Here is a 24,628-nt window from a genome sequence, read left to right as displayed (position 1 = left end):
CAGCCGAGAGCGGAGGCTTGCTGCAGGAGCGGCTTACCCCGACCGGAGCTGGACGCCCGGGGCGCGGGCTCTAGCCCGGATAGGCTGGGCCTCAGCCCGGGCGGACTCCTTGGGGCGGGGCCTTAGGCAGGGCTTCGGCCTGGGAGGGCGCCTCACATGGGATGGGGCTCGCGAGTGGGGTCTCGGCCCAGGGCGACCCCCTCGGGTGGGGCGGGGCCAAAGGGCGCGGCCTTACCTGGGGGTGGGCGGGGCCTGGGGCTCGCGGCCTCAGATGGGGCGTGGCCGTAGCGAGGCGGGGGGGGGGAGGCGGGAGGCGGGAGGCGGGGCCTTCACCTTCATGGGGCCTGGGGTGTGGCCGGGGCGTGGCCTTGTCCGGCAGTGGGCGGGGCCAGCGCGGGCTCTGCCCTCCGCCAGGAATCTCCATTAGGGCTCCGGCCCCAGGAGGCGGCTCCGGAGCGGCGGGCGGGTTCCACCCCCGGCTGGCCGCGCGCCCGCGCCTCCCAATTCCCGGAGCAGGGCGCGGGCTCCCGGCGGCAGTCGGCGGCTCCGCTCCCGCCTGGGCGTCTGGGCTCTGGGCCAGGGCGGGCTGGGAGCGGCGGCGGCGGCGGCGGCGGCTCGGGGCCGCGGATCCCACGGAGGGCGGCGGCCTGGGCCAGCCAAGCCATGGCGGCTCCGGAGCCGGCGCCGAGGCGGGGCCGGGAGCGGGAGCGGGAGGATGAGAGCGAGGACGAGAGCGACATCCTGGAGGAGAGCCCTTGCGGCCGCTGGCAGAAGCGGCGGGAGCAGGTGGGCACGGCGGAGCGGGGAGGGGGGAGCGGGGGGGGGGGGGAGGGTGGTCACCGCCCAACTCCGGCGGAGGGCCCGGGAGGCCACGGCGGGGCCGTGGGAGCGCTGGGCAGGCCGGGAGGCCAGAAACCTCTCCGCGGCCTCGCGCAGACAGCCCCCTAATTGGGCGGCCCCTGCACCCTTCTGGTCTGGTCCCCATGCCCTGGTGACGACCCTCCCAATTTCCTAAAGTCCAGCCTCCTCCCAGGACCACTTCCCCGTGCCTCTGTGACCAGACCAGCCGCCCCCCACCCCCCCGCCCCAACACCATCCTGAATCCCCTGAACCTCGCTCCGAATCTCCTCGGCCCAGCCCCTGGATACCACCACTTGGCCGGTAGAGCCCAACCCGCCTCCAGTCCCGCGGCTTCCCCTAGAGGGGGTCAGAGCCAGCACCCCAAGCTAGCTTCCCCCTCCAAGGGTGTGGGCGGAGACCAAGCCCCCGCTCTGTCTCCTGACACAGATCAGCACACTCATACGCCCTTCCGCCACTGCCAGGTGAACCAGGGGAACATGCCAGGGGTCCAGAGCACCTTCCTGGCCATGGACACTGAGGAGGGGGTGGAGGTGGTGTGGAATGAGTTGCACTTCGGGGACAGGAAGGCTTTCGCAGCCCATGAGGTGAGGCTTGCCCCCCCCTCGAGCGACTGCGGCCCCCCCCACCCCCGCCACCCCGTGACCGCACCCCCCTTCCCAGGAGAAGATCCAGACCATGTTTGAGCAGCTGGCGCTGGTAGACCACCCCAACATTGTCAAGCTGCACAAACACTGGCTGGATGCCTCGGAAGCCCGGGCACGGGTGAGCCACGGTCACGGGCACACCACGGGCACACCACAGGGTGGGATGTGGCCACAGGCCGGGTGGGGGTGGGGCGGTGGCAGCGATCCACCCGCAGTTGGCGGAGCCTGCCCGCCCCACAGGTCATCTTCATCACCGAGTACGTGTCGTCAGGCAGCCTCAAGCAATTCCTCAAGAAGACCAAGAAAAACCACAAAGCCATGAACGCCCGGGTATGGGGAGTGGGACAGGGCTGCGCTGGGGAGCTGGGTGAGGGGCAGCTCCGGGGACCTGAGCGGGCCGGGGCCAGGTCAGGGATGCGAGGTGAGGGTGCAGGGTGGGCGCCAAGGGCCCAGCTGCCTCTCCCGCACCGGTCGGACAGAGTCCATCCGCCACCAGGCCTGGAAGCGCTGGTGCACACAGATCCTGTCGGCGCTCAGGTGAGGGTCTGGGCTCACCCCGCCACACGCCTACGGCCCCCAGTGGCCCCTCCCTGGCACGACCACACGTGCTCTCCTTTCCCCCTGCAGCTTTCTACACGCCTGCAACCCCCCCATCACCCACGGGAACCTGACCAGCGACACCATTTTCATACAACACAATGGCCTCATCAAGATTGGCTCTGGTGCTGGCGGGGGCGGGGCGGGGGCGGGGACTGCAGGGGGAGGAGGGGGCTGCCGGAAGCCGTGGGCCGAAGACACACAGCCCCACCACACTGACGCCCGCTCTTTCTCCCTGCGGTGGCGGGTGCAGTGTGGCACCGCATCTTCTCCAATGGTGCGTGGGGGCCCTAGGGGGGTGGGGGGCATGGAGAGGCCAGCCTGCTCATCTTCGCCTCTCTCCACAGCGCTCCCAGATGATCTCCGAAGCCCCATCCGCGTGGAGCGTGAGGAACCACGGAACCTGCACTTCTTCCCACCAGAGTACGGTGGTGAGTCCAGAATCCAGGCGCCCCGGCTGTCCCCCGCGAACACCACGTGTGCCGCACCCGGCCTGACTTGCTCCCCCACTTCCAGAGGTTGCTGATGGCACTGCCGTGGACATCTTCTCCTTTGGGATGTGTGCACTGGAGGTACCAGCCCGGTGGCCTTGTGGCCTCCCAGCTCGCTCACCCTGCCTCTTACCGGTGCTGTCTCTTTTCCACGCCTGACCTGGCCCTGCCTCCCAGATGGCTGTGCTGGAGATCCAAGCCAATGGAGACACCCGGGTCACAGAGGAGGCCATCACTCGCGCCAGGCACTCCCTCAGCGACCCCAACATGCGGGTAAGCACCTTGCCTTGCCCCTCCCGGCTGACTCTCAGTGCTCCAGGTAAGGGCCAGGAAGGTGCTTCGAGCAGGCCTGGAGGTGCAGCGGGCCGGTGCCGCTGAGGGGTATGCCAGCCCCGGTGCCCAAAGGCCTGCCCGCGGGAGGGCCTTACCCACCGCCCTAAGGCTCTGAGGCGCGTTCTAAGGAAGGGGAGACCAGAGGAATGCTCCTCGTGTGAGCACCATCGTTGTGCCTGTCTTGGAGATGAGAAAGAGGCTCAGAGAGGCCAAGTACTTTGCCCAAGGCTTTGGGAGAAGTGGCAGACCCAGTGTTCTACTCCACATCCCTGCCTTTAGGCCTCCAGGAAACAAGGTAGAGGCGACGTGGCTCCAGCTTATGTGGGGGGGGCGGGGTAGGGGAGAAGGGGAGTAGGGAGCTGTCAGGGGATGTAGTTGTAGCCACAATCTCTAGACTGTCTGGCTTGACCACATGGCTTCTGGGGGCAGAAGTGATAGGGCCTTGGGGAGCCTGGGCGGCTCAGTCGGCTAAGCATCTGACCCTTGGTTTTGGCTCACATCGTGATGTCACAGTCTGTGAGATCAAGCCCAAGTCAGGCTCCTCACTGAGTGTGGAGCCTGCTTGAGATTCTCTCTCTCTCTGTTCCTCCCCTGCTCACACACACGTGTGTGTGTGTGTGTGTGTGTGTGTGTGTGTGTGTGTGTGTGTTCTCTTTCTTAAATTAAGTAAATAAACTTAAAAAAAAAAAAAGAGTGATGGGACTAGATGAGGCTGGTGAGAAGTAGGCCCGGAATAGATATGAGAGGCGACAGAGGACATGTGTACAGTAGGGTAGAGAGCTGTGAAGGTCATCTTTGGAGTTGGGCCTGAACGGACGCAATCAAAAGAGAGGCAGTCTGTGGGTAGGGGGGTTTATGCTAGGCCACACTGACCTACAAGAGCCTGGAGGACGGGAGCCTTGGGGTCTGGGGACTTCCGGGGCCTCCTCTCCTCGCCCTGTGGAGCTACAGCACCAAGGCTCCACCCACTTCGGCCTTTCCCCTCCATGTCCCCAGGAGTTCATCCTCTCCTGCCTGGCCCGGGACCCCAGCCGGCGGCCCTCAGCCCACAACCTGCTCTTCCACCGCGTGCTCTTCGAAGTGCACTCCCTGAAGCTCCTGGCGGCTCACTGCTTCCTCCAGCACCAATGTGAGGGGCAGGCAGGCTGGGGGTGCACCAAGGGCCTGGCGGGGGGCGGGGGGGGCGGGGAGCGGGACATGAGAAGGGCCCTGGCAGGACCTGCGGCTCGGGGTGCGCTGCCCTGACTGCTCCTGCGGCCTGCAGACCTCATGCCTGAGAACGTGGTGGAGGAAAAGACCAAGGCAGTGGACCTGAATGCGGTCCTGGCGGAGCTTCCCCGGCCGGCCCGGCCCCCACTGCAGTGGCGGTGAGGCCTCCGCTCTCGGCCAGCCCCTCCCCCAGTCCTGTCCTCACCCCCCCCCTCCCCCAGCGGGGCAGACTGGCTGCCCTCATGCGGTCGTCACCCCCATGCCAGGTACTCAGAGGTCTCCTACCTGGAGCTTGACAAATTCCTGGAGGATGTCAGGTGAGAGCTGTCTTCAGTTTGGGGATCTGGTGGCTACCAGGCCTGGGCCCCCAGCCACCCCAGTGTATCCCCAGGAATGGGATCTACCCACTGATGAACTTTGCCGCTGCCCGACCTCTGGGGCTTCCCCGGGTGCTGGCCCCACCGCCTGAGGAGACCCAGAAGGCCAAGACCCCGACACCGGAACCTTTTGACTCAGAGACCAGAAAGGTGAGCCCCTGCTCCTGCTGCATGGTGCCCGTCCTCAGGCCTGTCCACAGCCCACAGGGGTCCCTTTTCAGGCGCTTTGAGCGCCACCCCCCCCCCCCCCCCCCCCACCGCTCAGCTCTCTTCCCGGCTGCCCCTTTTGTTGGGGGTAGGAGACAAGCCAGGATACCCCCTTTTCAGAGGCTCCTTGCCCCCTGAAGTCCCCTCCCCTTGCTCCCTGCCTCCCCCCCCCCCCCCCCCCCCCCCCCCCCGCCTGCCAGCCCCCCATCCCTGCCCCATCCTTGCTGTGTTCCAAGCAGCCTCCATCTGGGAATCTCATCCACCCCTAGGCATCTCTGCTTCCCTGCCCTTGGCTTGCTAAGCCCCCAACTTCCCTCCACAGTGCAGCCAGGATTCATGTGCTAATGTCCAAAGCCCACAGAGATGGTGGGGGGTCCTCAGCATGACTCCCAGGTGCTCTGAGGCCTGGCCCTGCTGGCGCCCCCTGCATCTGCTCCTTCATGTTCCTCCTGACCCCTGTCCTCCACCGCTGTCCCAGCTGTCTCCTTATTGAGGTGTTCTCTCCACCTGTGAAAACTCTGTTTCTCCCTCATTGCCCAGACTCGGTGTTTACTCTTCTGGAAGTTTTCCTTAACTTGCCAGACCACTTATGTGATGTGATGTGACGTGAGATGTGCTTTCTAGGCTCTCCTTAGAGATTTACCCCCATTTCTAGTCCTTACTCTTCCTTCTGGGCCCCCTAAGGTGGCATCTGCTCTTGTACTCAGTGCTGAGGTCAAGCCTCTGAGGGTGACCTTGATCCGCCCCTATCCCCAGGTGATCCAGATGCAATGCAACCTGGAGAGAAGTGAGGACAAGGCCCGCTGGCATGTGAGCAGGGCCGGTGCTGGGACCCGCAGAGGTACAGGGTAAGGGCAGTGGGGGATGGGGTGCACTCTAGGAGCCAACCACGCCCTCCTGCCTCCCCAGCTCACTCTGCTTCTGGTGCTGGAGGACCGGCTGCACCGGCAGCTCACTTACGACCTGCTCCCAAGTAAGCCGGGTGGGCGGGGCCCCGGGCAGGGATGAGTGCGGGTGTGGGCACAGGTGGTGGCCTCACGCCTCTGCCCCACCCCTGCTTGTGTCCCTGCCTCAGCGGACAGCGCCCAGGACCTTGCTGCCGAGCTGGTACACTACGGCTTCGTTCACGAGGTGTGTGGCCAGCCCAGCCAGCTGGGAGGGGGGCACAGCAGAGTCTGCACCCCTCTGTCACCCCACGCCTTCCTCCCACCCTGCAGGATGACCGGACCAAGCTGGCTGCCTTCCTGGAAAGCACCTTCCTCAAGTACCTTGGAGCTCAGCCGTGACCTCCCAACCCCAGCCCCTAGGGACCAGCCCCGGCAGCCCGCATGGGGAAGCTCAGCATTGGCCCAGGGTTCAGAGGACCAGGGGCTGTCCTCTGCTTACATGCTGGGGGCTGATGACCAAACACCTGCCTTCTACAGCTTCCAAGGAGGCCCTGGAGTGGGGTGGGGAAGGTGGTGGCTTTGGAGCTACAGGGGGACGATCAGGGGGTTGAAGGAGCCTAGGTTGGGGGTCAGGGGAGTCGTTAGGTCCCACATGTCCTTAGGATCAGGATCCCCCCCCCCCCCCAGCCAGCTTCCACAACTCAGAATCCCTTCCCGTGTCCACCACTTCCTGGCCAAGAGCTCTCCCCCCACCCCAGGATATCTGGCCAGTGATTGTACCTTCAGCATGGGGGAGGCTGCCCCCCAGGGAAGCCCAGTGCTGAGGGTGGGGGACCCGTGTCCTGGACAGATGTCTGGCCAGGGAAATGCTCCACCCCCTGTTGGAATCACAGACCCACGTGAGGAACCCCCACATTAAGCCAGTGGCACCACACCCGCAGACGTCAGGCACAGTGCGGGGCACAGGACAGGGCCACAACCTGGCAGGAGGAGCAGTTGACAGAGAAGTTTCCAGGGGCCCAAGTTCATAGTTTGATGTGGCTTCTGCACAGCCCTCCAACCGCTGCCCAGTGCAGACCCGCCATGGAGCCCCCTTCAGACGTTCCACTGCTCGGAGACAGGGATCTGCCAGCCCTCTGCAGATACTCTCTGGTCCCTGCACCCCCCTTCCAAAGGGCTCTTTTCTCTTCCATTCCCTGGCCTGGACAGGTTGGGCTCAGGCAGATACCCGCTCTTCACTGTGCCTCCTCTCAAATCCATTACCCCCTTTGTTACCTCCCTCACCTCTTCCCATGGCGGCTGCCTCCCAGGTCCTGAGACTGTCAGCTCCTGATTCCCCGTCTCTCCCCCTCAACTCCTTCCCACCCCTCATTGCCCTGGCCTCATTTCTCCCAGACTGCCTCCCCTCCATCTTCAAATGGAGTTAAACATTCTTAAATGTTTTAAATCGCATGTATACATTTGGTGCGTTCAGATTCCTTTTTTTTTTTTTTTTTTTTTTTAAATTTTTTTTTTTTTCAACGTTTATTTATTTTGGGACAGAGAGAGACAGAGCATGAACGGGGAGGGGCAGAGAGAGAGGGAGACACAGCATCGGAAACAGGCTCCAGGCTCCGAGCCATCAGCCCAGAGCCTGACGCGGGGCTCGAACTCACGGACCGCGAGATCGTGACCTGGCTGAAGTCGGACGCTTAACCGACTGCGCCACCCAGGCGCCCCCAGATTCCTTTTTAAGTATTTCTAGTATCAAATCAGGAAAGCCCACGGTTGCATTAGTTCTCTGTCGTTGCTATAAGAATTTACCACAAACTTAGTGGCTTAAAATACCACAAATTTATTATAGTTCTGCAGGTCAAAAGTCCGGTACAGGTCTCACCAGACTAAACTCAAGCTGCTAGCAAGGCTATGTTCCTTTCTGGAAGTTCTAGGGGAGCCTAGAGCCATTTCCTAGGTTTCCATCTTCTGTTCCTTCAGCTTGGGTCTGCAGGTGTCAGGCATGGTGCAAGCTGTGGGCGCTGGGCAGCAATTCATTTCCTTGCAATGGCAGGGCCAAGGTCCCCATTTTCTTGCCCTGAAAGAAACTGAAGGTCATTGTCAGCTTCCACAGGCACCACATTCCTTGGCTCACGTACCCATCTCCCATCTCCAAAGCCAGCAACAACTAGTTAAGTCTTTCTCATGAACCGTCTGTCTGGTTTTTTGCAGCCAGGAAAGCCTCATGTAATTAGGTTGGGTCTACCTGGATAATCCAGAATAATCTCCCTACCGCAAGGTTCCTTAATCATACCTACAAAATCCTTTTTGCCATATAAAGTAACGTTCACAGGTTCTGGGGTTACAGCACGGACATCTTGGAGGGAAGGTGTCCTTTCTCCACCTACCACATTGCCCTAACCAAAAACCAAACCAAAACCAAGTTACCAAGGTGTCTCAAATAAATTAAATGTACAAACATGGTGAATCTCAAGTTGTCTTAAACACCCCAATACTCTACAAAGCTATCCAAATTCTTACATCTTCCAACTTAAATAACAAATCTAAAATAACTTACACGTCCAGTTGGAAATCCTAATGCTATCATCTTAAAATAATTTGAGTGTCAAATACATAACAGATTGTACCCGTGATTTTTTTTAAATTTTTTTTTAACGTTTATTCATTTTTGAGACAGAGACAGAGCATGAATGGGGGAAGGTCAGAGAGAGAGAGGGAGACACAGAATCCGAAACAGGCTCCAGGCTCTGAGCTGTCAGCACAGAGCCCGATGCGGGGCTCAAACTCACGGACCGCAAGATCATGACCTGAGCCGAGATCGGATGCCCAACTGACTGAGCCACCCAGGCGCCCAGATTGTACCCGTGATTAAACGCACAAATATCAATACTATCATGGCTCCGTTTAATCATGCTTATGTTGAGGTTTTCATTTTAACTTTTATCTTTTCAAAGTTATATACATATCGTTTTAAAAGTGGAATGCATTTTTTTTAACCAACAATAAATAACCAATGCAGTTTCCAACTCTGTTTCCAAATTTAACTCTTAGCTATTTCTTCGGGCGTGTGAAACCCATCTTCCACAAAACGACACATGCTTTTACTGCTTTTTATTGGGTTTTCTACATTAAGGTCTTCCCCGGCTGGTGTCCTGGGAGAAGAGCAAGATCACTAGCCTCAGTTTCCTGACCCAGCATCATCCCAGTGTGGTGGGTATTATTACAGCTTCATTACTGCAGGTCTCAGCAGAGAACAAGGTGTCCTAGGGTTATATTTGCTTTCTTGCACAACTTTTTGTTTTGCCTGGAGTTAATAATTGCCTTATTTTTTGGTTTGCTTAGTTTTCTATACATGTCTCATGAATTCATTCTTAGATTCTCCTACTGAAGTGTGAACCTCTCAATACTTGAGATTCATTGCATAACTGACTGCTCAGTTTCATCTTTTCCCAGAGCCCCCACTGTGCCAGCTCTCTGCCCCAGCTGCTTGTTCTTGGGCCTGTGACCCAGCTTTCAGCATGAGTTAGTTGTTCCTTCACCAGCATCCTGGAGCACCTCCTTTCTCCTTTGACTGGATCCTTAGCTCTCATCTTCCTTCCTTCACCCTCTGTTTGAGGAGGAACATCCTCCAAGTTTCCTGAGAGAAGGTACATGGGAAGTTATGGAGTCTTTGCCTATTTGTCCCTAGCCTACTCTTACATCTGCTTGTTAGTGTAGCTAGGCACAAAAGTTTGCCTAAGTTGAAAATTATTTCTCCCAAGGATTTTGAGAGTATCATGTGATTTTCTTCTAGTCCCAAGAATTCTCATGCCTTTCTGAATTCTGACCCCTTGTGATTTCTGTCTCTCTCACTTCCTCTTCCTCTCTCTCCCTCCCTTTGGAAATTCTCAATGATAGTTCTTCATTTAAAACTTCTCTTTTATCTGTTGTCCAGAGATCCCAATCCTTCAGTTCCAGGAAATTTTTTTTTTTTTTTTGGTTGACTTTCCCCTTTCCTTATTTTGAGGAATTTTTATTATTTAGATGTTGAGCTTTGAGACGCACAATACACGGTAGTTAAGGGCATAGGCTGTGGGGCCGTTCCGCTTCCTGAGGTATGATATCGTGCCCCTACTTTCTTGTCTGTAAAAGTGGGATAATAACAGTACCCACTCCATGGGATCATTGTAAAGATCACACAGGTAATGTTTGTAAAGTAATGAGAACAGTGCCCAGAACACAAGCACTCTGAATGCCTTATACGTCAATGTCAAATCACAGGGGAAGCTGCCACCAGACAGTGGTGCTTGTGCCCCCCACTCTCCTGCAGTGGTGGTGGTGGCAAGTCCCAGCCCATTCACTACTTCACCCATCCCTCTCTGTCATGGAGGCCACTGAAGTGCCAGTCCAGTTCTAAGCACTGAAGAATACTGGTCAGTGTGATTATGGTTACATTTTATCTTCTCTACCTATCGGGTTTTGTTCTATACATCCTAGAAGATTTCAGCTGTTATCTTTCAACCCTCTACTGAATTGTTCATTTTCCTCCCATATTTTTCATTTGTAAGCACTCTTTATCATTGGCTGAATATTCTTTCTCTATAGCCTCCTGTTCTTGATTTTGTTTTTCTTTTTTAAAAAAGTTCTTATTTTGCTTCCAGTTAGCTGACATGCAGTGTTAGTTTCAGGTGTGCAATATATCGCTTGTTCTTGATTTTGGATGCAACATCCTCTCTAGTATCTGAGGATAGGAGTTTAGCTTTTCTTCTTTTTCTCTTTTCTTTATTGTCTCTGCTCCTTCTGAGTTCCTTTTCCATTTCCATTTTTGTTCCTTCTCCTTAGGTGTCTGGTGATCCTGGGCTGTCCCGTTTCTCTTAAGAGTGATATGATCTTAATGGTGGGGCTTATTGCCTGGTGAGCTTTGAGGCCAGGGATCCAGCCAGGCCATTCTCCTGAGCACCCTCCAGCTGCCAGTCTTCTTTGGAGCCAGGAGCTACTGCAGACAGGAGCTCTGAGTTTTGTGGTGGGCACATGCTGGGGGCTAGACTTTGAGCCAGGGTGGAGGTGGGGACAGGGCAAGAATCTCACTCCCTTTCAGAACAGGGCTCTGCTCTGACAGCCCAGCCACTGCCAGTAGGGATTGAGGTCCTGGGGGTCTCCTCTTTCTTGCAGCTGCATTTTCACACACGACCCCTCAGATGCTAACCTCCAGGTGGCTAAACAGAACCCCTTCTCCACCTTCCTCCAGTTCCACAATATTTCACTTCTGTGTTCATCGGTTTTTGTCTTTATAAAATTCTATCATTTTAGAGGGGAGGGGTATGAAGAAAATATTCAACCCTGTTTAACTAGACGGTAAAGCCTCCCAGGATTGAGAAGAGACCAGCCTAACTGGGAAAGACACTTTGTTGCCTCAGGTAGGCCGAAGTTGTTGGACTGACAATTTCACTGAGCTTACAGATGTGGCTTCATTGTGTTAGGGTCTTGGGGCTGGGTGTGACATATGGCAGACGTCTAGGGCAGCTCAAGGCCCCGATGGGGACTCCGGGTGCAGGCCCTTCCCACTGGGTGGGTTCACAAGCCTGTCTTTTGGATTCCTACCGACTGCATGTCATTGAATCTATGACGCCATCAGTTTCAAGATGCACTGCTGTTTTATGACTCACTAGGAAAGAGAATGAGGCTAATTAAACGAAGGCACATCATTCACTGGTAGGCGCATGCTGACTTCAGAGATGGCACGACGCAAAGAAGATGTAACTTGAAATCTGACGCTGAAATATGGCGACTCTTCGTGACCTCTTTCAACAAGATCGTTTGGGCAGATGGGACTTCTTCAGCCCTGGAGGGGATCCAAACGTCCTCTGTCCTGCCTCTTGGGTGAGAGCGGGGACGCAGGAGACACGCACATCACCCGTTTTTCTGTTAAGGAGGCAGGAAAGTGGAGCAGCGGCGGGAGGAGGGGCAGGAGGGGGAAGCGAGGGGCTAACAGACACACTGAGCCTGGACGGCCCTCCGCCGTAGAAGGGTAAGCGCTGCGAAAGACAAGACGCGTGAGGCAACCGGGAAAGAGGTGCGCGCCGCCGGCCCCGCCCACACGGTCCCGGCCCCGCCCCGCCCCGCCCCGTCCGCCCGCTCCTCTTCGGGCCCTTAACGGTCCCTCCCCACACCGGAAGCTCATTCCTCTGTCTTCCCTCGTCGAGGGCGAAGGGGCCTTTTGTCGCGAGACTTCCCTCCTTCTCCGGGCGCATCCGCTGGCACCCAGATCGCGCGAGACCGCGGAGGGAGCAGGAGCGTGTGGCGCGCGCGGCGGCCGCGACGGACGCAAGATGGCGACGGCGACCATAGCTCTCGTAAGTGAGCCGCCTGTGAGCGCAGGCCGCCGCTCGGTCGGCGGGAGTGGGTCGTCGGCCGGGCCAGGGCGCCGAAGGCCTCTTGGGGACGCAGCGGTAGCTCCCGGGCCCCCGCGGCTCTCGGTTGTGCGAGGCGGGGGCGGGCGCGAGGCGGGGCCGGGCCCGCGGCCGCAGCTTCCGGCTCGCGGGCTACAGCTTCCGGCGGTCGGAGTCTGGGGGCCGTGAGGCTCGCCCAGCGCGGCCCGGTCGGGGGGCGGCCGGCCGGGCCTGCGCGAGCGGCCTCGGGTCGCGCCGCCGAGTCGCAGCCTCAGGGCGGAGCCGGGCGGCCGTCGTACCCTTCTGCCGACGGGTGCGCCTGTGGCCGGGGCTTGACTGCGGGGCTCCTGGCCGTGATGGCGTCTCCTCCTGTCCGTGGGAACGGGCCGCCAGGCGTGCAGGGCCTGTAGGAAGGCATCTTGGCCCGGTGGGAAGGGTGGTGGCCTTGGCTCCTTGCATCCACAGCTGCGACTCTGCTGCTCTCCGCTGATGCTCCGCGGGAAGTGGTTACCAGCTAACAGGGACTCCATCCCGGCTTCCTTATCCAGGAAGGAGAGAATGTGCTCTCGCATCACGTTTCTTGAGCAGTTTCTTTGCCCCAGGCTCTGTCCGAGCACCTGGGGGCACAGTGGGCAACTAGACGTAGTCCCGGCCCCGTTCTGGGGTCTGGTGGACCCTGAGGACCAGTTGCCGCCCACGGGGCCCATGTATACTGTGAGCTCGAGGGACCTGTGCTCAGGGTGGTGTAGACATCCAGCGGAAGGAGCCTCTCCCTCCCCTGCTCAGTGCTCACCTACCTTTCAGTCACCTGGAGCGATCAGCATTGATGGAGAACGCTTATATACACCACACTAAATGGTGAAGTCTCCCTTGACCCTTTTTTCTTCCTATTCGGTTTAAATGACTGTTCTCCTGGGCCTTGCACAACATCATTCCGTTGCTTTATTTACCTTACACCCTGCCCCTAATCCATACCCACGGTGACATGGTGAGGTCTGTCAGAGAAGGCACCTGTTGCAGGTGGCTGGAGGCTGGACTGATGGGGAAGACACCTGAGGTCAGGGAGTGTACTTAGGTTAGAACTAGATCTTGGCCAGGCCCTCTGCTGGGGGCCGACACCCATGAGGGAGGCTGGACCTATGTCACTGGGCGTCACTGGCACAGGAACAGTCTGGGGGGTGGGGGGAGGCCCCAGCTTGTGAGGGGAGCCCAGCGTGTGATTCTCCGGCCTTGCTAACTTGACTGTCCCCTTCCTACCGTGTCCCGCTCCCTGTTGAAACCACAGGAGCAAACGACCTGCCTGAGAGGAAGTTAGAAAAGAGACGGGGATAGAGGACTTGGCGACTGTCCCGGACAGTGGTTAGAATTGGACAGCAAAGGAGAGGGAGGCTTGGAGACGAGGACCCAGACTCCTGGGAAAGTGTGGAATGTGGAGGAGGAGAAGCCAGTGAAGAGTGGGTGCCTGGTTTCCCTCAAGCCTCCTGCAGCGGCAGCATGGACACCGAGCGCTGGCCTCGGTGGGTGCCGGAGGCTGGAGCTGGCAGCGCCCTGCACTCACGGACACTGAGGGATGAGTTGGGCTCAGTTGTGCTGTGGCGTGGTGCCAGACAGAGGTGGCCTCACAGTAGAGGTGGCCACGGGCAGTGAGTCTGAGTCCCGCAAACCGAGGTTTTCCGTAGGGGTGTTTGCTGCTCATTCGAATTCTCTCAAGAGGTTGACGCGTACATACGTTGGTGGGTGTCCGAAAACCGTACAGTCTCAGGCTTACGTCAGATTCCGGGAGTGAGGTCCAGGCTGTGGTCTGACGTGTTCCTCTTCTAACCTTTCCAGTGGATGGCTCTCTAGACAGCCTGTGTTCTGACTGTCTTGGTCGGGCATAGTGAGAGCCTGTTCTGTCCCGTGGTCCGTGCGTGCTGAGCAGCACAGGTGCTGTCCTGAGATGTGGCTTCAGCTCTTGTGGGACGTGGGGATAGAGTGGCACCGAATTGGGCTGACAGCGATCACTAGGGAAGGACGCAGGAAGATGCGGAAGTGCCGCTTGTCCCTTCTGTGCCTTCCACCTGTTGGCTGCAGAAACGGGCCACAGCCCCTTCTCGTTAGGGGCGTGGTCTTCTGGTGGCATCGTGTGTCTGTGACTTATCGCTCCGTTCTTCCCTACCTGTGACCACTGGGCTCACTCCTACTTGGAGCCATTCCTCTTGGTTTCCATCTATGTGGCAGGGGCGCCAGACCCTCTCCCTTCCCTGTGGGCACCGGTGCTTTCTTCTCCTTCTGAAGATGGTCCGCGCCTACCTCGTCGGCCTTCCCTGGCTGCCGCAGCGGAGCACCCTCGGTGCCTTTCTTCGCATCCTGCGCTCGCTTGGTGGTTTTTTCTTGTGCTCATGAACCACAGCAGTCTTCTTATGTAGGTGCCACTTGCCTTGTTTTTGCTGCAAAGTGCCCAGCACAGAGCCCAGCCGTCTGGTAGGCCGCGTGGCACCGTGTAAAGAGGACTGAACAGACGGAGGGCGTCCTGCAGTGGCTCTGCTCTGGGGATTTGACGCTGGGTGTTGTACCAGTGCTGATAATGGCTGAGACCTAGAGCTGCTTGCTCTGTGCCGGGAGAGCCTTGAGTACTTTACACGGGGTGACTCACTGAACCTGCTTGCCAGCCCCGGGACACAGGCCTGAAGAGGCCGAGTCTTGGACACGTTAAGTAATTACTTTAACTTCTCTGGCATTTCTGATGGAAGTACTCGTTTTGAGCCTAGGCCGGTGAGCAGTGGCAGTGCTGGAGTTTGGGGCCCAGAATCACAGGGCTGCACTGCCTCTCAGAGGGGACTTCTCACCCTTTGAGGCACTGCTGCCTGATGACAGGGAGCTTTGTGACTGCAAAGCCTCCTGTTTTCATTGCCAGAGGGTGACAGCACGTGGCCATCTGTGATCATAAACGGCAGTTTTCTCCAAACTTTCTTAGCAGAACCGTGGGCTCTGTGGGACTAGCGCCTTGGTGTCCGAGGAGGTGGTGGCATGTTCCTTGTGGTCTCCCCTGCCGGCCTGACTGTTCCTGAGAAGTCGCTTCTGAGTCGTGTACTACCTTCAGCAATGGCCTGTTTCCTATGTTGGCTATTATATTAGTTTGGGACACCAAGAAGTCGTTGATAAATGTGCCCTCGGGTTGGCTCAGTTCACAGGCCTAGGTGCTGGATTGCTTTCGCAGACCTGAAGTCAACTCTTGCTGTGAGCCTCGAGAGGGCAGCCTCAGCTCCAGATGTGCTCCTGGGGGTGCCAGGGTGCTTGAGGCAAGCCAGACATGGACCCTGACCCCAGCTGCCATACGCCCAGTCGGTGGGGCCATGCCACAAGGGTCCCCCATCCTTTGGCTCTCTGTGGGGCATCGTTTCTAAGTAGCAGTGGTGCTGAGCTCAGCAACTGAGTGGTGCAGCTCTGGGCAAGGCGCAGGGCTGGGTTAGCCACAGCTCCTGTGCCCACTGGCCGTGTATCCAGCACAGACAGGCTTGTGTTGCCGTCTTCTTTGGGGCTAGAGGGCCTGAGACGAGCTCTGACCAAGTCAGCCTAGCCTCTGGCTTTGTGCACAGGGCTCCCAGGGTAGGCGTGGTTGTCCCCTGTGTTCCTAGATGTCTGTGGGTCTTGTGAGCTGGGAGTGGGGAAAGTGTGTTCTGCTCTCAGTTCCTGCTGTGTGGCCTGAGAAGGTGGAGTAGGTCTCCGGGCCCTTCCACCAAGTCCCCCAGCCCCCATCGTTGCTGCCTCCTGCCCGTGGCCTGTCTTTGCTCCTGCTGAGCTGAGTTGAGAGCTGTTCTCTCCTTTGGGCTGTCTCTGCATGGCAGTGGCTCCATGCCCCTCTGGGTGTGGAGTATGGCCAAGCTCTCAGCTGCCCTCCCTGCAGTTAGACAGCCCCGGACAGTTTGACTGCTGGGGGAGGGAGGCTTGTGTGTGCAGACCACGTACCAGAGCCTGTTATTCGGAGAACAGCCCTCCTCAGAGGTGTCTTCGGGAAGGGTTTGGGGTGTGGGCTTGGCCAGAGCCTGTGGAAGGCACTGGGACTGATGCTGAGCCATGGGGCCGGCCCAGACGTGTGTGCAGGCAGCTAGAGAGGTTCCGCTGTCTGCCTCAGGGGGGGATGTGGGGGATGGCCAGCTGTGCCCCCTGTCATCCCTTGTGGCCTAGCCCAGCCTGCTGGCAGGAAAGGAACTGATCTTTAAGACCTCAGCTGTGTGGCCAGAGGGCAGTTTTAGACCTAGGGAAGGATGCCTTTTCTCGACATGGGGCAGGAGCTCTTATCCTCTGTCCTGTCCTTTCCTGGTGACTCATTGCCAACTCCGGGCTGCCCTAGACTCTGACAGGCCAGCCCCTTTTGCCAGGACCCTGATCAGCTGCAGGTGTCCTGGAGGAATGGGCCGTGTGGGGTGGAGTGGGACACTGTCGGATGCTCAGGGGCCAAGCCAGAGCCGGTCTTGTCCTGTGCCTCTGCTGCCTCTCTTTCTCGTCCATGGACACTTGGCCTTTAGCTAGGGAAGGGGAGAGAGGGCCGGGGTGGGTGGGTCTTATAACTGTCCGTTACAACATCTCTTTCCTGCCTGCAGCAGGTCAATGGCCAGCAAGGAGGGGGGTCCGAGCCAGCGGCGGCGGCGGCAGCGGCGGCGGCGGCAGTGGTGGCAGCGGGAGACAAATGGAAACCTCCACAGGTACTGACCTTAACCGTCCTTGCCCTCAGGCCTGCCCGCCTGCCCGCCTGCCTGCCCGCCCGCCCGCCTGCCCGCCTGCCTGCGTGTCCCTGGGCCTAGAGAGGTGGGGGTGGGGTGGGAGGAGCTCTAGGGACTCTTCTCTACCTTCTGGGTGCAGGCGCCTGTCTTGTCCCCTCACCACCCGGCCTCAGGCCTGGCTCTCCCCTTAGCATCTGCCCTGCTTTTGTGGTGGGTCACAGCCTCGTGTCTTCAGACGTCGGGCAGATAGTGATGATGGTTAGCTGGGGGCTGACCCAGAGCGACTGCAAGCCCTTCCCCACGGGTGTCCTAGAAGAGGGCAGATGTGCCGTTTCAGAGTGTGATGGGTGTTAAGAGCCAGAAACAGAGATTTTCACTTCAGACCTCGAATTTAGATAAAACAGCGAAGCAGAACATGTGTAAGTCAGAGCACGGGGTCTGCATGGGACTCGGGCCAGACTGCAGAGTGGGTCTGGGCAGATCTCGTCCTGCTCCGGTTTCTTTGTCCTTGGGAGCTTGTCCTATAGGAGGTGGAGCCAGTCCGTGTCCTGGGCAGTAGGGTTCTTTGTGCTTCTCCATGGCAGCGCCTGCCCCCAGCGGGTTCCAGTGGGGGCTCAACAAGGTGGCCTGGGGGCCTGCTGGAGTGGGACCCTCCTGCGGGCCCCCACACCCTCAGGGGACGTTTGGCCGTGATATGCAGCTTGGATCCTGGGAAGTTATGGGGGCTGAAGCAGATGGGCAGAGGGGCCAGGGTGTCCATCTAGCCAGCCCTCCCCTACCCTGATTGATGAGAGAAGGGCCTTTTGTTTACCAAGACAAAGAGGAGATTGAAAAGTTTCTAAGGGGCTGAAAGGGGGTTGGCATTGGTTACCATGGTGACAGCCTGCTCTAGAGTCACAGCCCCTGGCACTCTTGCCTTTGTCTCACTAAGGAGAACCTGGCTTGGGGCCAGCCGGGAGGGTGGAGAGGACAAGCCTCTGGGCCAGACTGGGTCGCCAGAGTAGGGACCTCCAGGCCCCTTCTGCCCTTTGATCCTGTGCTGGAAACCTAATTCTTGGGCTGGTCAGGATGGGGATTCCTGGGGTTTGGGTCAGCTGGCCCCTTCCTGCCTCCTCTGATGTCCTTGCTCATCATGCCTATGCTGGGGGTCTGTCTGTCTCCTCTGCTGTCCCTCCCAAGGCTGTGCTGGGAGCTGCAGAGCATCCCCTCTGGAGGGGCCTGGTGGTGGTCCATCCTTGCGGTTGCTGGGGTAGCCCCAGGCCCTCTGAGCTCCTGGGCAGGCAGGTGTGGTCTTGACTCCTGAGACACATACTCTTTGGTCTGATGGCTGTGGTTTTTTTCTTGCTCACAGAACTGTATTCTTTCGCCTGCACACAGCTTAGAAATGTATTTTGGCAGAAAGAATGTAACCTTAATCCTAGCTGCATTCGCTCTGGTCTGCAGCAGGCTGTGCCTGCTCCCCCCGCCCCACACCTCCCCAAAATGTCTCCTGGTCCCCATGCTCACCTGGCTAGGGTGCTGGCAGGTCCGCTTTTCTTCTGTGGCTGGTCTGCTCCTGGCTTCTCTTCCCAGGGGACTGGAGTCCTCCTTGGGGCTGTGGTGGCCTGGGAGAACAAGTCCAGGTTTTCAAGTGTGCAGGGATAGGGGATGGGGCGCTGCCTGAAGGTATGCTGGGAGGGAGGCCCTTTCCCACACTTGCTCCTTGAGTAGTCCCTGGTACTCTGCCCAATCAGGAAAGCTGAGTCTGTGACCATGGCTGGATCTGTGGGGCGGTGTGGAGGGCAGAGGTGGGTGACAGGCAGTCCGGGAATGAGGAGTCCCAGCACATCCAGAGAACCATGGCCCCTCTTCCTTATAAGGGGTGGCTAAGGCCAGCTTTCTTGCACCGTGTGGGCCTGAGGTTCTGGGGTCAGGCTTGCTCCAAGGGATGGGCCCCCCTTACTACTCGCTGCCTGTCTCGGTATCTCGTGAGGAGGCCATTGTGGCCTGGGCCCCAGAACTGTTCAGGGTTGTCCACGGGCCCCGACGTGCCTGCCTTCCTCAGCGTGTGTCCTGCTCAGAAGTCTTGGGAGAGGTCTGACTAGGGACAGGCACAGGGATGGCGGAGGGGCAGACGCATATCTAGGCCAGGCCAGGGACAGCCTGTGACTAGGAGCTGTCTGTCCCTCGGAACGGACTGGGCCCGAGGCCACGTGCAGGTGTAGGGGGAGGCAGGTGGGGTGGGGTTCCTGGGGCCACGTGGGGTGGCCTTGAGCTTATTCTTAATGATTTCCCGCTACCCACTACCAGGGGACGGACTCCATCAAGATGGAGAACGGGCAGAACACAACCGCGAAGCTGGGACTGCCTCCTCTGACGCCCGAGCAGCAAGAGGCCCTCCAGAAGGTGAGAGTGTACCTGCTGGGGAACCAGGGCACAGCGGGGGCGGGGAGCAGGTGGGGGAGGAAAGCGCATCTCCCGCAGGCCGGGCCCCCCAGTGCTCCTCACCGCCTTCTCCCGCAGGCCAAGAAGTACGCCATGGAGCAGAGCATCAAGAGCGTGCTGGTGAAGCAGACCATCGCGCACCAGCAACAGCAGCTCACCAACCTGCAGGTGAGCCGCCCGGGCCCCGCCCTCCGGCCTCGGTGCCGGCTCCGCCTGAGGCCGGCCCCGCCCGCCCGGGCCGGGAGCCTCCGCCCGCCCCTCCCCGCCACCCACCTCCTCTTCCTTCTCTTCCTCCTCCTGTGCCTGTGGCCGACCCCGCGAGGTGTCGCGGTTCTTTTTCTCAAGGACTCGTTCTTGGGACGCCCAGGCTTCTCCGTGAGGCACGAGTGGCCCAGCCTTACCCATCTGCTGAGTGCCCGCGGCCCCTTCCCGCCCTTCTCTGTAGCCCTGCCCCGCACCCTGAGTTGGCTCCTCCTCTTGGACTTGAAAGCGTTGCCTCAGGTCGCCTCTGCGCCCAGTTGAGGGTGCAGCATGTAGGGGCGTTCCTCCCCACCCCCCATGGCCTCGGATCAGAGGTGTCAGGCCCCGACCCCTGCAGTGAGCCCAGACCACCCGGACTGGGGTCTGGGACGGACAGGACAGGCTGGGAGCACTTCCAACAGGGCCCTGTTCTGGCCCTGTGACTGGAAGCCGCAGTGGCTGTGGGGAAGAGGCCAGGGAGAGGCTGACTGGTTGGTGCCTGGGCCTCGAGCCCCTTGCCCCCCTGCCCGGCCCTCAGATATCCACACTGCCAGGAGATACCCTGGCTCTTCACCTTGTTCCGTCCGCACCCTCCTCCTCTTCCTTCTCCTCCTTCTCCTCCTCCCCCTCCCCCCCTCCTCCCCCTCCCTTCCTTCTGCCCCGCCGGCCAGGCTGCGGGGCGGGGCACCTGGGGCTCTGAGGCCCCCCCTGGGCAGGTGCCGGCGGCTGGCCAGTTGGCCGGCGGTTTGGGAAGGCAGGCGGGCCTCCCTGGCAGGGCGGGGACTCCGGGCCTTGCCGCTGTCTGCGTGAGGTGTGACAAGAGCGGGAGACTGCTCGGCTCCAACAGACTGAACTCTGTCTTTACTGTCTTTCAGATGGCAGCAGTGACAATGGGCTTTGGAGATCCTCTCTCACCTTTGCAATCGGTCAATAGAAATGCTCACTTCTTCCGGGGCTCATGTCCTTAGTCAGGGCTAGAGGGGGGCAGTGCAGCCCGCGTGCTGGGGACCTTGCTCCCCTAGCCGGCCCTGCCCGCCAGCTCGGGACGAGCGCAGCAGAGCGCCAGGCGTGGCGGGGCCAGTGGTGTGGGCGGGCACCCACCCGGGACCGCCCCTGGGGAGGCCTCCATCTGCTCTGAGGTCCCGCCTTAAAACTAACCGGCCAGGTAACTGCGGAGGGCAGCAGGCCAGGAGGGCAGCTGCCCACGCCAGGCCCACCTTCACCCATGTCGCCTGCACGCACGAGGCGCAGCGCCTGGGCCTTCAGCTCTGCCGGTCTCCAGGCTGCCCGGGCTCCTGGGTTGGGGTCAGGCCCCCGAGGAGAGACGAGTCCTAACTCCCGGCCCCATCAGACCCTGGAGGGAGGATGGATGGATGGGGCGGGGGGCTGGGGGGTCCCAAGCAAGCAGGAGAGGGAAGGGCAAGAATTTGGTCCTCTGGGCCTGGCTGTCAGCAAGGGGTAGAGGCCATGCAGCCAGGGAGCAGGCAGGGGCTGAGCCCAGAGTGGGCCAGGGAGGAGGCAGAGGCGGCGGCTGTGGCCTTGGCTGCCGTGGGCGGAGGAGTCTGGGAAAGAGACACTGCTCCATCCCCTGGGGGTCATCCCTGGGTGTGCTGCTCTCACAGGGGAGATGTGGCCCTGTCTGAGGGCCAGACAGACCCGACGTCCTCGCTGAGGAGTGTCTGTCTGTGGGGAGACGTCAGGGAGGAGGGCTCTTGGCCCACCTGCTGTTGGGAAGCCCACCCTGGAGAGGAGACGTGCTGTTATCTTGGGGGGTTTTGACCTGAGGGGTAGATGGTGTATGTGTGGGGTGTCTGGCGCGAGAGGGGACGTAGTTCCACCTTCGCTGGTCCTTGGTCTCTGCAGGGGCCTGAGGCCGACTTGTCAGGAGCCCAGTTTGAGGAGGGCAGTCCCATTTGGGGGGAAATTCCTAGTTGGGGGAACACGTGGATCTGATTTTTAGGCTCCTCTTTGAGGGAGGGGGAGGTCTGGTCTACATAAGAGGCCGGTTGGTGTCTAAAGAGGGAAACTAGCCTCTGGTTATGGGAGCCTTTCGAGGGTGAGGGGAGCCCGTGTTTATGGAGGGACTGGAGCCAGGATCCCATCTTCTTTGCCTGCCCTGGGCCTCTGATGTCTTCCCCGGGGCCCAGCTCCTCCTGGCCGCCCACTGCATATGGCTCCGGGAACCACCCTGCCTGGCACATCACGTGTGAGGTGGCGGGGGTGGGAACCCCGTCCCTGGGCCCAAGCTTGCCCCGGCGCAGAGGCAGCGTCTGCCCAAGCAGAGTCCTGGGCCCGCTGGGCCTGTTCCCTCCCTGCTCCAAGGAGCCCTGGGGCTTCTCTTTTTGGCAGCTCTGCCACCTTCTGGCCTTCCTGGGGGCGGGGCCTTGGGGCTGCAGGGGTGAGCTCCAGCCAGCCCTTTTTTGTCAGGTGTTCAACACACTGGGGGGCTCGCCAAATGCTAAGCCCCCACCTGAGTTGGCCCTGCATGAGCAGCTGCCCTTTGTCTCTGCAGGGAGCCCCCATCTGGGCTCCTGACCTCCTCCCCTGGGCTCTCTTCTGGGCAGTAGCTGCCCTGTCTTCTGCCCCCTCTCTTGCCTCCACACCAGTGGGTCCCTGAAGCTTGGATGGCTTCCCCTTCCCTCTTCTGCTAGAGCACTTGACCAGGACCCTGGGAGGATCTTCTAGCCCAGCTTGGGGTACCAGGCCCCCAGACTGGAAGGTGGGCAGGGTGGGAGGGCGTGCAGCCCTGCCTCCCAGCCGCTTGTCAGCTTTGCTGCCAGTCTGCCCAGGACCTGGATGGGCCGGGGTGCGTCCGTGTCCTGCCTTTGGGCCTGGCCTTCCTTCCTGGGGGGTAGGGTCCTGTTGACCCCTGCTCCCCTGACTGCAGGAGCTGAGCCTGCACCTTGTTGCCGTGTGGGGAGCTCTCCCCACAGCGGACCTGGGTAGGTGGGCCAGGAGGGGAGTGGGCTGCCCAGCCTCTTGCAACCCCCTCACAAGCCAGTGGCTCTCTCTCCCCTTGTGTCCTGCTCCAGATGGCAGCTCAGCGGCAGCGGGCGCTGGCCATCATGTGTCGGGTCTACGTGGGCTCCATCTACTATGAGCTCGGGGAGGACACCATTCGCCAGGCTTTTGCTCCCTTCGGACCCATCAAGAGCATTGACATGTCCTGGGACTCCGTCACCATGAAGCACAAGGTGAGATTTAGTCTGCCCCTCCCCACCCCGCCCCACCCCCCCCACCCTGGGCCCTGTTCGCCTAACGACAGACACATTCACGTGTCCAGGGCTTTGCCTTTGTGGAGTACGAGGTCCCAGAAGCTGCGCAGCTCGCCTTGGAGCAGATGAACTCAGTGATGCTAGGAGGCAGGAACATCAAGGTAGGGGCCAAGGAGGTGGGCCTCGGGGCCGGGACGTCGGGTGTGCTCTAGTTTCAGTCCCCTGGGAGACGCAGAGCAGCCCGAAGTGGCCAGGCCTGGGCTGACTGGGGACTCTTTGTCCCTTGCTTCTCTCCCAGGTGGGCAGACCCAGCAATATAGGGCAGGCCCAGCCTATCATAGACCAGCTGGCCGAGGAGGCGCGAGCTTTCAATCGCATCTACGTGGCTTCTGTGCACCAGGATCTTTCCGACGATGACATCAAGAGCGTATTTGAGGCCTTTGGCAAGATCAAATCTTGCACACTGGCCCGGGACCCCACAACTGGCAAGCACAAGGGTTATGGGTTCATTGGTGAGTTTGGGGAGACTGAGGTGAGGGTGGGGCCCACCTGGCACTGGGGCTAACCCTCACTGCTGCCTCTGCCCTGCAGAGTATGAGAAGGCCCAGTCATCCCAGGATGCCGTGTCTTCCATGAACCTGTTTGATCTGGGTGGCCAGTACTTGCGGGTGGGCAAGGCTGTCACACCCCCCATGCCCCTGCTTACACCTGCCACACCCGGAGGCCTCCCACCTGCTGCTGCCGTGGCCGCAGCTGCAGCCACAGCCAAGATCACAGCTCAGGTGAGGGCTGGTGCAGTTGTGTGGTTCATTTGTGCGTGACAGCGCCTCTCTCCCTCATCCTTTGGGGATCGGCTCTTTGGGTGGTCTTGAGTGGAGGCAGCCAGATCGGGGACTGAGTGTGGTGGCTTTCTGAGTTGCAGGAAGCAGTGGCTGGAGCAGCGGTGCTGGGTACCCTGGCCACTCCTGGACTGGTGTCCCCTGCACTGACTCTGGCCCAACCTCTGGGGGCTTTGCCCCAGGCTGTCATGGCTGCCCAGGCGCCAGGAGTCATCACAGGTGAGCCTGGGTGGGTCAGGGCCTCCCTTCTTCTCCTGCCCCTCTGCGCATAGCCCTCTGTGGCCAGGACAGGCCATGGTTCAGGCCTGGGTAGGTGGTGCTTCACTCCTTCCTGGGAAGGGCAGAGACGGGGGAGTGACCAGTGGACCTGGTGGATTTGCTGCAGGTGTGACCCCAGCCCGGCCTCCCATTCCGGTCACCATCCCCTCTGTGGGAGTGGTGAACCCCATCCTGGCCAGCCCCCCAACGCTGGGTCTCCTGGAGCCCAAGAAGGAGAAGGAGGAGGAGGAGCTCTTTCCTGAGTCGGAGCGGCCGGAGATGCTCAGCGAGCAGGAGCACATGAGCATCTCCGGTAGTAGCGCCCGCCACATGGTGATGCAGAAGCTGCTCCGAAAGCAGGAGGTGGGCATCTGGGGCCACTGGGGTGGGTGGGGCAGGGTGACCCAGCCAGCCATAGCTCTCAGCTGTCCCCTCCCCTGCACAGTCCACGGTGATGGTTCTGCGTAACATGGTGGACCCCAAGGACATCGACGATGACCTGGAGGGGGAGGTGACCGAGGAGTGTGGCAAGTTTGGTGCTGTGAACCGTGTCATCATATACCAGGAGAAGCAGGGCGAGGAGGAGGACGCAGAGATCATCGTCAAGATTTTTGTGGAGTTTTCCATAGCCTCCGAGACTCACAAGGCCATCCAGGCCCTCAATGGGCGCTGGTTTGCTGGCCGCAAGGTGGTGGCTGAAGTGTATGACCAGGAGCGTTTTGATAACAGTGACCTTTCTGCGTGACCTTGGCCCTATTCCCTGGACTTGCACTTGCTCCTTGTTTCCTCTGGGTTTTATAGAGTGATTTGTTGGTGTCTCAGGCCTAGCCACCCAGCGTGGGGATAAAGGTGCAGATGCTGTTGGCCCCGAAAGTCCCTGTGTAACAGTGGTCCTGTGCTTATTGTCTCCCGGAAGTCAGCTTGGGGGAAGGGATGGGCAGAGAGGGCCTTGAATTCAGGCCTGCTGGAAAACGGGAGGAA

The 24,628-nt window shown here is 59.8% G+C and overlaps 2 protein-coding genes across 9 annotated transcripts; both read left to right on the top strand.

Moving 5' to 3' along the window:
• Positions 1–420: 420 nt before the first annotated feature.
• Positions 421–7,066, top strand: NRBP2 (nuclear receptor binding protein 2). The gene is made up of 18 exons (XM_047841779.1): positions 421–786; positions 1,323–1,445; positions 1,522–1,623; positions 1,746–1,835; positions 2,002–2,042; positions 2,133–2,227; positions 2,356–2,379; positions 2,450–2,533; positions 2,619–2,674; positions 2,771–2,866; positions 3,923–4,055; positions 4,191–4,293; positions 4,402–4,452; positions 4,527–4,662; positions 5,476–5,529; positions 5,629–5,692; positions 5,795–5,850; positions 5,937–7,066. The coding sequence occupies exons 1-18, from the start codon at positions 664–666 to the stop codon at positions 6,003–6,005; spliced, it is 1,500 nt and encodes a 499-aa protein (XP_047697735.1). The 5' UTR covers positions 421–663; the 3' UTR covers positions 6,006–7,066.
• A 4,695-nt stretch (positions 7,067–11,761) lies between these two features.
• PUF60 (poly(U) binding splicing factor 60) lies at positions 11,762–24,520 on the top strand. 8 transcript variants are annotated; one of them, XM_047841776.1, is made up of 12 exons: positions 11,762–11,932; positions 16,552–16,653; positions 18,961–19,056; positions 19,174–19,263; positions 20,211–20,261; positions 22,368–22,529; positions 22,619–22,711; positions 22,849–23,062; positions 23,142–23,332; positions 23,473–23,608; positions 23,775–24,010; positions 24,093–24,520. In XM_047841776.1, exons 1-12 carry the CDS (start codon positions 11,909–11,911, stop codon positions 24,390–24,392), a joined length of 1,695 nt encoding a protein of 564 aa, XP_047697732.1. In that variant the 5' UTR covers positions 11,762–11,908; the 3' UTR covers positions 24,393–24,520. The 8 variants fall into 8 exon arrangements, with proteins under 8 accessions (XP_047697732.1, XP_047697733.1, XP_047697726.1 ...); XM_047841770.1 differs by having other exon boundaries at positions 11,773–11,932; positions 16,555–16,653; XM_047841778.1 differs by lacking the exon at positions 11,762–11,932 and adding an exon at positions 12,148–12,281.
• The last annotated feature ends 108 nt before the right edge of the window (positions 24,521–24,628 follow it).

This window comes from Prionailurus viverrinus, chromosome F2 (assembly GCF_022837055.1).
Source record: "Prionailurus viverrinus isolate Anna chromosome F2, UM_Priviv_1.0, whole genome shotgun sequence".
Classification (NCBI taxonomy): Eukaryota; Metazoa; Chordata; class Mammalia; order Carnivora; family Felidae; genus Prionailurus; species Prionailurus viverrinus.
This window is presented reverse-complemented; position numbering and strand designations above follow the sequence as displayed.